At 36.6% G+C, this 12043-nt stretch overlaps 1 protein-coding gene across 3 annotated transcripts; it reads right to left on the bottom strand.

Annotated features, from left to right (window-relative positions):
* Nucleotides 1–1144: 1144 nt before the first annotated feature.
* On the bottom strand, nucleotides 1145–11553 carry LOC143854871 (CBL-interacting protein kinase 23-like). Of its 3 annotated transcripts, XM_077364989.1 has the most exons (14): nucleotides 10963–11550; nucleotides 9139–9201; nucleotides 8237–8308; nucleotides 8009–8116; nucleotides 7803–7883; nucleotides 6145–6198; nucleotides 5903–6028; nucleotides 5723–5812; nucleotides 5409–5531; nucleotides 5101–5217; nucleotides 2915–3031; nucleotides 1848–1904; nucleotides 1656–1730; nucleotides 1145–1543 (listed from the first exon to the last, which is right to left on the bottom strand). In XM_077364989.1, exons 1-14 carry the CDS (start codon nucleotides 11134–11136, stop codon nucleotides 1466–1468), a joined length of 1335 nt encoding a protein of 444 aa, XP_077221104.1. In that variant the 5' UTR covers nucleotides 11137–11550; the 3' UTR covers nucleotides 1145–1465. The 3 variants fall into 3 exon arrangements, with proteins under 3 accessions (XP_077221104.1, XP_077221105.1, XP_077221106.1); XM_077364990.1 differs by lacking the exon at nucleotides 8237–8308 and having other exon boundaries at nucleotides 10963–11552; XM_077364991.1 differs by lacking the exons at nucleotides 7803–7883; nucleotides 8009–8116; nucleotides 8237–8308 and having other exon boundaries at nucleotides 10963–11553.
* Nucleotides 11554–12043: the final 490 nt, after the last annotated feature.

The following is a 12043-nucleotide window of genomic DNA, read 5'->3' as shown; positions in this document are numbered from 1 at the left end:
ATGAACCCTAACCCAACCTAACTCAACCCGGACCCAACCCGACCTGATTTGGAGGCAGGTTGGGTTAGGGTTGACCATCCTCAACCCGAGGCTCAGGTTGGATTGGGTTAGGTTAGGGTTGAGGGAATGTTACCATGGGTTGGGTTAGGGATGGCCTCAACCCGATCCAACCCGAGTTGCACCCCTAGTGTCTTTTAGGAGGGAGGGGTTGCCCGGGGAAGAAAAGAGGGCAAATATACCATTTTCCTTTCCAAAATGCCTACTGTATGTTTACCAAGAGAAATTATATGATGTTGGGCAGTATAAACCTGTATTTTTCAAAAAGTTTACAGTACGACACTTCATAGGATGAACCAATCCGTCCAATTTGTTGGTTAGGATCATCCTATGGAAATGATTTGTTGGTCACAACCTATTTACGTTGTAGCCCAGCAAATGGATGGATTGGATCATCATATGGAGAGTGTCATACCATTCTTTTTAAAAAATACGAGTTTATAATTTCTCTGTTTACCAATACATGTTCTTTTGGAAATGTGTAGGTGTGTATTTGAGGGAGAAAGAGAGATGCATTCTTATCTATTTCCTTTATTAGTGTCTGATTGATCTCTTTAGAAAAACAAAAAGGTACGTCAAGGAGCTGCCAAGAGACTCAACTTCTTGTTACAGGGCAAAAGAAAGCAAGACCTCATCCACAAGAGCCGAAACGGAAGGGACAAAAAAGAAGAAAGGTGATTAGGAGTAGACAAATGGTTTTTTCGTGCATATCTTAAGTCATTAGGTTCATCTTAAGCCAACGATTTGCATGCTGATTACCTCGATCAACTGCATGAGCTCACATGGGATTCACGTCACTAAATACCATTTATTATTCCTTTACTTTTACATTATTCGTGCTATTAGAAATGCACCTTGGTGACTTGGATCCAATGGGTCGCCCCCTTGCTATTTGTTTTTAAAGATTTTTATTGAAAAAACTACCTGAAAATTATCCAACGGCAAAGAAAAGGAACTACCATATGTCACAAAAATTGATTTTCAAGGGAAAAATCATCAAGTTTAGCAAGAAATGAGCTCAGGGTCATGCTAAAAAGTAATATGACTGGCCCCAATCATAGAGTACTCAATAAAAATGCACCAAAGCTACACAAAACAGTAAGATTATTATCATTCACAAGCATAACTGTCATACAACAATTGGTGTTCAAGAATACAAACCTCAACAGCTTAAAGCTCTGAATTGAAGGATGACATAAGAAAAAGAGTCTTTTGATTTACAGGGTTTGACTCGGCCAAGTAAATGAAGAACCCCGAGTCAATGATTTACTTAACTAATTTTCTTAAACATTCAAAGCTTGGGGTTGGTATTGGGAACCAGTCCAGAGTTGAACATGTTTAAAAATAACATAAAAGCAAAACCCTTGAATTCACCATATATGTAAAGAAAACCTGTTCACCTGCATTTTTAACTGTCATTGGTTTCCTTGGCCTCGCCAGATTCCCAGACGATGTCTTTTAAGCCAGTTGAGATGGTCTTGTAGAACTGAGAATATTTAATACCCAGAAATTGCAAATCCTTGTTAATCATGCATTTAGTGAAACCCAGATTATAGTTTTTTATTTTATCTATAGCAACAGGCATTTCAATATCATACCTTGTGAAATTCCAGGGTGTCGCCTCCAGATTTGCGAAGCTCGACCATGTAAAGTGAAGGGGCCACCTCGAAGATCTAAGGGAGAAAAATGAGGGAAGGAAGCATTTATATTAAACTGATTGTATTAACAGTTGGATATACCTCAGTTAGACTTGACCTAAATACCAAATCTCTGATTGCAGACAGGAATACCTCAGTTGCAATGGATAAATGGCCCTTCCTTCCCGTTTTCGACCCTCGCAGCTTCATCTGAGATAACATAAATGAAAAGCTATATCCATTTAACTTGGTCACTCCATATCTCAGTGCAGGAGAATACATGTTCGCAGAAGAGAGTATAACCAAAAGGGTGATTTCAAAACAATTGGACAGTTCATATAATTGCAGTCCCATAAAATCAATCTTTTAGTGATCCATAGACTATGTATACTGTTGGGTTTTAAAAGATCCTCCACAAATTCCCTTCTATTATTATTAAAAATAAATAAATCTATTCACATGTACATAATAAAAAAGAATAGAGAAATACAGTACAAATTGCGTGACTGAGTAACAACGGCGATTAACTCTTTCAAAATTGTAGTGTTGGATTCTGGTATAAGAAAAGAAAAACTCTATGTATCCTTTTCTTTTTCTTTAGTTATTTGTATAATATATTAAGTTCTGATTAAAATGTATAAATTTTTTAAACATTTATGGTGAGTATGTGTAAAGGGCCAGATCTTTACACCCCCTTGTTTTGTTAGATACTCCCCTTTTATTTAAATATTTGTTATTGGCTGTTAGGAATTCTTAATAACTTGTAAAAAGATGAAGAATAATGTTAAAACTTAAAACTACTGAGATGAATCTTTTTCAACATAGTATACATACCAGCTACCTTTGTTTAATAATGAGAGCTGCTATGAAGGCACACCAGCATCTGGGAGCTTCCTAACAGCCCTTTGGTATTACACAACTTATCCAACAATAAATTTAGTTACCAGAAGTACCTGTATCATATTTATAGCACCCTTATTTTACATTTGGCAATGTTAGGGTGAATGTCTGGGAGGCTGAGACAACAATGACAAAAGTGTGTCGTGAAATCATTTTCCTTTATAATATAGCTTTTGAAACTATCATAATACTGTACAGACATGTCCTCATAATGCACTGGGGTGACCGTGTCAGACCCCTCTCTGTGCAGGATACCAACATAATTTCCGTCTTCACTCACATAACAGTACAATAGAAACAAGAGAGCAGTTAGGTTGCACCTTGTAATTGTCTTTCTTCACATCAAAACCCAGAGGCATGGCCGCTTCCTCAATCTTAGAAATGATCTCACTAGCAGGGCATTTTGACGCAAATCTTGTTTCCCGTTTAACAAGACCCTGGCCCGCAGTAGATATTCACCATGTAAAGAACAATAGATATTAACTTCAGTGATCAGTTTAATAGTCAAGGAGAAAGTATATTTTTACATTTTACAGATACGCAAGTAAAGAACAATTGTGATGTATTGATCAGTTTAAAGAGTAAAAGAAGAAAGTATCTTGCATTTTACAATTACAAATGGCTGTGGAACTATTTATTTTATACAAAATTGCACACTTCTGATTTTAAGCAGTGATTTGGAATTTTCTAAAATTAGAAAATTCTTTTAGTTGGGAAAGAGTACTCATTTCCGTACTTGTTTCCGGTTCAACAAGACCTTGCTTGCTGCAAGAAACATTTCCAATGTCAAGTATACTGCGGATAATTAAACTCAGTGATCAGTTCAAGAGCCAAAGAGAAAGTATGATCCAATTTACAGTTACAAATGGCCGTGTAATTGCTCGTTTTGTACAGAACATCACACTTGAATTTAAGCAGCAACTTCTGTTAACAAAAATGCTAGCAAATTCCTATAGCTTTTAAAGGGCACTCCTCCCACAAACAAATAACAGTCATATACCATTTCAAAAAAAAAAAAAACAAATAACAGATATAAACATGCTCCAACACGGAAAACCAAATGGGATATACTTTTGCAGTTTCCTCTGAAAAAAAACCAACATGGGAAACATTGAAGGTCATGAAATGGTTGCCAAAATAAAAGGAGTGCCACATTTAATAAAATGGAAATGTTAACATTCAAAAAAATAAATGGATCACTTTAAAAAATAATATGAAGGGAACGATACAAGGACAATCCACCTTTTACAAAACTGCCATGTCGGATGCACACTGACACATATTGGGAGAAAAACCCTTAATTTATCCTTTTCCTTATTGGGTATTAAATATACTACTTATATAGTCTCAATGTACATCCTTATTTTCCTAAAGGATAAAATATTTTTTTCCTTTTTTAAAATTTTTTTTTCCACCATTTCAAAAGGGAAATGTTATCAGCACTACTGTATTTTGATGAGTGCACTCCTCACTTTATTAAAAGTACGGAATGGCCCGCACCATAGGAAGATCCAAACCGTCTATTAGATGGGCCACAGCCTAAATAGGTTGTGCCCCAAAAATCATTTCCATAGGTTGATCCTAACCCTCCGATCTGAATGTTAGGATCAACCTATGGAAATGATTTTTGGGGCACAACCTATTTAGGCTGTGGCCCATCTAATAGACGGTTTGGATCTTCCTATGGTGCGGGCCATTCCGTACTTTTAATAAAGTGAGGAGTGCCCTCATCAAAATACAGTAGTGCTGATAACATTTCCCTTTCAAAAATATATATTTTTTCTTTTTAGTATGAGCATCACTGGGAAAAAATATAAGCAGATGGATGTTTTAATGTATATCTACTAGACCTAAATATATTTTCTTGTAGGGCGATGATTTTTTCACCCCCTTGTAGGATTATGTGGCCCCCTTTTCACGAGATTTGACGTCAAAAAGTGTTAAAGTCTGCCACAATTCACATGAAAAGGAGTGCGCATAATCCTAACGGGGGGTGAAAAATCATCTCCCTTTCTTGTATTATAGTTCCTATGTTGTATCAGTACGGGCATGAGTGTCGAAATCCTACATGGGTATCGAGTGTCGGATTAGGCAAACCTCAAAAAGATAGACTCGTAGATTCACCAAAACATTTTAATTAATTCTCAAATTTTCATTTTTTACAACAAGTAATATCTTGAAAATTTAAATTGTCTATTAGGATGGATAAAACTCAAAACATCCAATGATTATAAAGTTGTGCTAGTCATATTTAGAAAAAAACAAATAAAAGAGATCTAGAAGGGTCAGAGAATCCTGAAGTATTGGAATCAAACACAACTACTTCATCCATTTAGAAGAATCCGTGTAACATAGCTTAGTCCTTACACTTTTGTGAATTGTGAACTGATATTTCCGGAGCATAGCATGGACTTGCCACCATATTTGCACTTCCGGTCCAAGTCTATTAAACACACACGTATAAGCTATATTGAAGATATGTGTATTAAGAAGATCCACAACATACCATCTGCTTTTCAAATAAAGTGCTGAGATTGAGACCCTGGGATGTGGAAATAAGTTCAAAGGCATTCATCAGTACTGGCCTTTCTTCTCTCCTCTCCACAACAAGATTTACAGCTTCCTGTACACAGTATCTAACATTAGAGGTTAACCTAATGGCTTTTGGCACTTACTTCACCACATAGGATTCAATAAATATATTCTTTTGAATGGTAGCAACTTTCGTTAAAAAGAGGGGGACTGATTAAGTACACCCCAAGAAAAACAAGCAAGATAATAAAAAACAAAGGAAAAATCAAAATAAATATTTACCCCCGATTCATCAAAAATAGCATGCACATCATCAAGACAAGTAGTGTCTGTGGTTTCAAAATCAGGTGGCTTATATCCTTTCTTAAACCATTCATTTTCAATGACTTCAGGAATTGTAATGCGCTGCGCAAGCCACAAAGCAAACCATATCAGCATGTCTTAAAATTTACCTAACCAAAAAAATTTGAGTGTTGTGATAGAAAACTAAGATGGATGAAACTTGGGAGGGGCCTCAGACTACAACTTAACAGTTCAATCTAACAAGCTGAATGCACATTATTACAAGTCAAACAGAAGATGTGAAAAGGCAATACAGTTAAGGGATTAGGGTCCAAGATCCTTTTTATTAGTTTCTTTGCACTGGTAGAGAACCATGAAGGACAAGTGAAATCTGCCTTAAAGATCTGCAACAACCACCATCACATAAGTCAGCTGCTCAGATTCTTTCAAATGTATGTAAATGAACAGACCCATCCTATAGACCCAAAATTTACCTTCTTATATAATGCCATGAGGTTGGATTCCTCGAAAGGCAAGTAACCGGCCATAAGAACAAAAAGGATAACTCCACATGACCAGAGATCTGCCTTAGCCCCATCATAACCTTTGTTGTTAACCACCTAAAGAAAGAAGGCCCAAAAAGTAAGAAGAAAAATACCTTGTTCTACAGAGAGAGGATATAGCAACGGACATATTGATGGGTTCAAACTTCAAATTGAAGGAGTTAAAAACATACCTCTGGAGCAACATAATTTGGAGTCCCGCATGTGGTGTGAAGTAATCCATCTTCCTGTAATGAAAGGTTTAAGGATTTTAACATTCTATTTGGATCACATTTAAATACTGACTTATACAGAATCATTCTAAGCTGAATTGCTGTGTAAAATCCTAAATGTGAAGGGCCCCTAATTATGTTGGAATCCAGCATGTCAGGGGGTTCTCAGCTAGTGATCGAAGTGGGGCATTGCCTTATGACCACAGATGGATTTAAAGGGCACAATTTGGGTAAACCAAATCATCTGCATTTTCAGATAAGAAAACATAGGACTAGCTAATTGGTGAATGCAACTTTCATTCAAATCACCTGCATTTTTCAAAAAGGCAAGCATAGGGCTAGCTAGCTAATCAGTGAATGCAGCTTCCTCATCTTAATATTTTGGATTCCTTAGGGTTTTCCGGTGAATTGTATGAAAAGAAACTACAGAGATCTTGGATTTCAACCTTGAGAGGGTGTTCTTGGTCCGAGGCTCATCCCTACCACACACATGGAGAACACGATCATCAATTCGGCTGTCCAAGTTTTGCACCCCACTTTGAATGGGCCATAGCACGCAAGAATAATACCAGCCTGATCCAAAGTTTGTCACAAAAATCTCCAGCATCTTCAAAAAGGAAAATATAAGACTCTAGCTAATTGGTGATGCAAGTTACTCATATTAATATTTTGGATTCCTTCCAATCTTATGGTTGAGATTTATGAAAAGAAACTACAATGATCTTTGATTTCAACCATGAGAAAGTTACAGGCCTGAGGGTAATCCCTACCACCCACACGCGGGGAACACGATAATCAATTCGGCAGTCCAGGTGTTGGGCAAACTTAGGATGGAGCAGAAAAATCCCACCAGAAGCGACAAGCTGATAAAAAGCAAGAGGAAGAGGGCATTTGGCGCTGGTCCCTGGAATCATCATTTGGTGACAGTTAATGGGGTGGTTGATGTGCTGTGGCACTCTTAACTGTTGCTATTATGGATTTATATGGGAAGAAGAAGAACCCTAGAACTCTCAAGGGCTACGGTTATCTGGGTTGAGTCAGCCCAGTAAACTGGCATTGGGAATCACTGTATCTGCTGGAAGGGGACGTCTTGTCCCACTCTGCTGTAATCAGTACTTATTATGAATACAATTTCGTTACCTTTAAAAAAAAAAAGTGTCGGGCCCCACTTTAAATGGGCCATAGAACAAAAAAATAATATTAGTCTAAAAAATCCTACCCATCCAATCAATGGATTAGCGATCTTTGAATTTAAACTCTGCTGATATTTTTCTAACCGCCCATTTTCAAGCTACGTTTTGAATCTTAATTTCCCAACTGCAGGCTCATAAATAGACAGTTAGGGTCGTCGAGTGTAATTCTTTGGGTTAAGGCCCACCACCCACGGTGCATCCCCACACTTGACCAGCCCAGATGGATGATCATGTCTTCCATAAATGGTGTGTATCCAGGGTGATTGAGGAATCAAATAATGAAAATATGAAGTAAACCATAATATTATCTCTAACAGCATGCAGATATTCTTACTGCACAGAGAAAACGAGTAGCATCCTAAGAGTTGGAGATCTTTCTATGATCATCGAACATATAATCCATGCAACAGAAGTCGCCACACTCACTCGAACTTGCTGAGGCAGAGCACTTAATCCAAAATCTGAGACTTTAAGAACACCACTGGAATCCAGCAGCAAATTCTCTGGCTGTAACATGGAAAGCACATAAATGCTAAATAGTTATCATCTGGTGCAAGTTATTTAAGTCTGTAACTCTAGTTTTTAGCAGGAGATACAAGAATGAATGCAAATATCTAGCAATTCTTTTTCACCTTCAGGTCCCTATGGAAAACCCCTCTGCTGTGGCAGTAATCCACGGCATTGATGAGGTGTTGGAAATATCTCCTAGCTTCATCTTCTTTAAACCTTCCGTGACTCGACTGGCACAATAAGAAATAACATAACGATATGAAAACACTGAGAAGGATTCTCTGACTAGAAAACAGAATTTTCCAATATTTCCGAAACTCAATTGAGACTGAAGCAGACTAGTATCTTACAATTTTGTCAAAGAGTTCCCCACCAGTCACAAATTCCAAAACGATGTATATCTTTGTCTTGCTAGCCATTACCTACACCCATAGAAATTACTTTAAGCCACTAAGTTTAACAGGGTCCTCAACGACAAGCCATAGCAGAGTGTTGTGATCAGAGTAACTAGCCTATGCCCTTCAACTCAAAGATCTTTTTTCCAAAATAAAGAAAAGAAAGCAGAGTGCATATGTCTATGAAAAGAAAGATGAAGTCAGACTTCTTAGATTATGCACAACATGTCCACTGGAATGAATTATGGAAAAATTGTTAAATTCCACTGGAAACTCAGTTCATGAATTTCCCTAGCCCATTAACAATCCAGATACTGGACACGGAAGCTAAGCAGGTATATAATACCATTAGCCGAGAAGCTGAAAATGCCCGTGGAGATCAATAATAATGTAAGCTATGCCATCCATCGTGCCATATACAAAGAAACAATAGAGAAAATGAAAATAAAATCACGCCATCTATACTATACATAATGGGAAAACATGGGGTGTCATAAACATGCCCCATGCTATTTAAAACATTAGAAAAGAATTTCTAATTTTCTATACTAGGGAAAACTTGGGGTGTGGGCTCCTAGATTATTTGAAACCTCACAAGCCATAACTCAAAAATAAACTTCTTTAAATATATTAAATACTTTATATACCATACCAGTATTTATTTTATATATGGGGCTTCTGTGGGACTTGGGACCAAGCCCATGTAAGTAATCTCATGGGACCATTATGTGGGACAAAAGATCTAAGTAGTGGGCCCCAAAATATCACAAAAGTGCATACTCTTCCTGAATCACAATCGTCTGTAGCTTGTGGTATCTTTTTGTATGCATAAAGAAAGAAAGGAGCTACCAACTTACCTCGTGCATCTGTATGACATTTGGGTGTTTGATCAATTTCATGGTTGAGATTTCACGTTTGATCTGCAAGGGACAAATATGAAAACACTGTTTCAGCACAATGGTCCACACGAACACAGTCCATGTGGTACAGTATCCAAACAAAGAGAATTAAGGAAAAAGGGAACAAGAAAGAAGTGTAGGGGCATGAATGATGATAGCGAAGACACAACAAAAGGAAAAACTGCAGCTATTACCAGTTTCACATTCTATAAAAAAGAAAAGCACTGTTAATAAATTAGAAGAAACAAATAAAAACTATTGTATCTCACAGAACCAAAAAGGCATTGCAAAAGAAAATTCCAATAGGAAAAGTTTATACAAAACAGATTGCATCCACAAACATACGAAAATAGCCATTGAAATATTGAATCTACTTACGCAAGTGATTCACAAGTTAAATTCTATGTAAGAATTAATTTCTAAACAAGCATGTGTTGTGCCAGCCCAATAATTTCCAGAAATATTTTCAGTATAAGGAAAGAGAGAATCAAATCCTAATTACAGAAATATAAGAGAATTTGGAATTAATTGTGGAAATACCCTAAAACCAATCAACGAATTTTAAACGGCACCAAACATTACAAGTTTATAACTAAGTTCTCAATATCCAAGTAGGGGGGAAATAAAAACTCATTCTCTTCAAGCACAAATGGGCAGTACTTTGGTGGATATCATTCACAAAAGAAAAAATAAGATATCCTTAAAGAACCCAAGATAACAATAGGAACAAAGGGCTAGGGCAAAATATGTTTTCTAAAATTTAAAAATCCTAAGAAATCTACCAAAAAACACAGTATTCATGAGTACAGCACGCTTCCATTCCAAGCTTATAAAAAATTATAAATTATAGCAAGAAATAACCAATGAAAATAGAATAAAAAATAAAAATAAATATAGCCAGATACAGACAAGGAAAACAGCTATGCAAATAAGGTATGGCAACAAAAACATCACCACCAGATTCGATAAAAAATAATATAAAAATTTCAAAAACAAATTTCTCTTTTAGAAATCAAATGGAAAAGGCAAGAGAAAAATGAAAAAGAAAATTAAAAGTACATAAATTGATTAATTACCAACTAACAATCAATTCCCCTTTAAAATCAAATGAAAACACAAATAAAAATTTCAATTAAAATAAATTTTTAGAGTGAAAGACTAATATAGAAATTTCAAATTAAAATAAATTTTTAAAGTGAAAGACGCGTAATCAACAATTTTATCCTTGAGAACCATTAAAGTACAGAAAACATGGAATCTCATAAAATAAAGCAAAAGGAATTGATATTTTCGCCCTTCGGTTTTGGTATTACACACCCCCTCTCTTCATTTATTTTCCATTGGCTCGTACAGTTCATTGAGAATTTCGAAAGCCAATAAAAATTTCTAAAATAAAGACAGGGTAGAAAGATCCCCAAACAAGGGGGAGAGATAGACATAAATAGCAATCGACTCCCTCATGACGAATAATAGAAACTGGATGTAAGAAATTCAAACCACCTAATTTTGAAAGCAAAACAACTGGTGAACCATGATAGTCGAAGCATAACAATTCAGAAAGACACTATTCCAAAAAAAAAAACACCTGAAAAATGCAGAACTAAACAGATACTAACAAGCAATAAAATTAGCTCATGTTGTTTTTTCTCCTTTCCAAGTTCTGGAAGGGTTGCTTTTCGTTTCTCATGTATATATTATCCTTCTATTAATATATCTGGTCGGGGTCCTGCCTAACCCCAGCTTACCCATCAAAAAAAGAAAAAAAAAATTCAAAAAAATTACCTGGCCAATCATCTTATGCTTGAGAATCTTCTCCTTGTCAAGGATCTTAATTGCAACACTCTCCCCCGTCTCGACGTTCCGCGCGAACTTCACCTTAGCAAACGTTCCTTCTCCAAGCGTTCTTCCAAGCTCATACCTCCCAACGCGTGTAAGGCGCATTCCACCCCCACTCATCTTCTCCCAAATACACTAGATAACCAAAACTAACACCAAAACCCTAACCCTAACCCCTACCACCACTATCACGATCTCTTCTTATTACAAGGCTGCCACACCTGTGACTTTACCACATTCATCGTTCCTTAGATTTCTGAAACCCTAACCCTAACACTACCGAATATCAGATCAAAACCTAGAAATAAACTGAAATCTGCAAGTTGAAGGAGACAAATAGAGGAAACAGTGGTACAAATGTTAGATTTTCCATTTTGAGAATTTGGAAATCTGAAAAAAACTTATTTCTAGAGATTCTACGCGGAAAAATCGCATGGAAATGTTGGATTTTCCATTTGAAATCGATTCAGTTCAAAATGGAGTAATTGAAGAATCTCTCTCTCTCTCTCTCTCTCTCTAAATTTTATAGACGGCATGTTTGACAGATTTTGAGTATATATAAAAGGAAAGGTCTTTCACGCCAGAGCTGAGGTTTGGAACCGAGTCTTAGTTCTTTCATGGGCGATGATTTTTTCGCACCCAATATAGGATAATGCACCCCACTGTTCACGTGATTTGACGTCACAATTTTCGTAAGAGTGGTGCGCATTATCCTATAGGAGGGTATTTTTGGAAATAGGTACTGATATTGACACCACTATGTTTTAATGATGTGAAAACTCACCTTGTCTTTTAGCATTCCACCAGTTGTCAAAGTTGAAAAGATATCAAAAGCCAATTTAAAAAGAAAAAGACAATGCGAGTTCGCCTCATTATCAAAGCATGTGTCGAATAGCTCCGATCTTACACATCCCCGTGGGAGACACGGATGTGACGGTGATCACCCCACAGGCACCAAAACGGGTACCAGAAGTATTTACGCTCTGCGCATGTTAGTGAAAGAAAATGAGTAAACCTAAGTTACGCC

The sequence above is a fragment of the Tasmannia lanceolata genome, unplaced genomic scaffold (genome assembly GCF_043159265.1).
Source record: "Tasmannia lanceolata isolate RefF3 unplaced genomic scaffold, GAP_Taslan_0.1 ptg000020l, whole genome shotgun sequence".
In the NCBI taxonomy this organism is placed as follows: Eukaryota; Viridiplantae; Streptophyta; class Magnoliopsida; order Canellales; family Winteraceae; genus Tasmannia; species Tasmannia lanceolata.
This window is presented reverse-complemented; position numbering and strand designations above follow the sequence as displayed.

Coding starts and splice junctions, on each gene's coding strand:
- LOC143854871 (XM_077364989.1), bottom strand. CDS start 11,136: ATGAGTGGGGGTGGAATGCGCCTTACACGCGTTGGGAGGTATGAGCTT. Junction 6,199..7,802: donor CTCTGCCTCAGCAAGTTCGA/GTGAGTGTGGCG, acceptor CTTTCATTACAG/GAAGATGGATTACTTCACAC. Junction 5,218..5,408: donor CTATTTTTGATGAATCGGGG/GTAAATATTTAT, acceptor TACTGTGTACAG/GAAGCTGTAAATCTTGTTGT.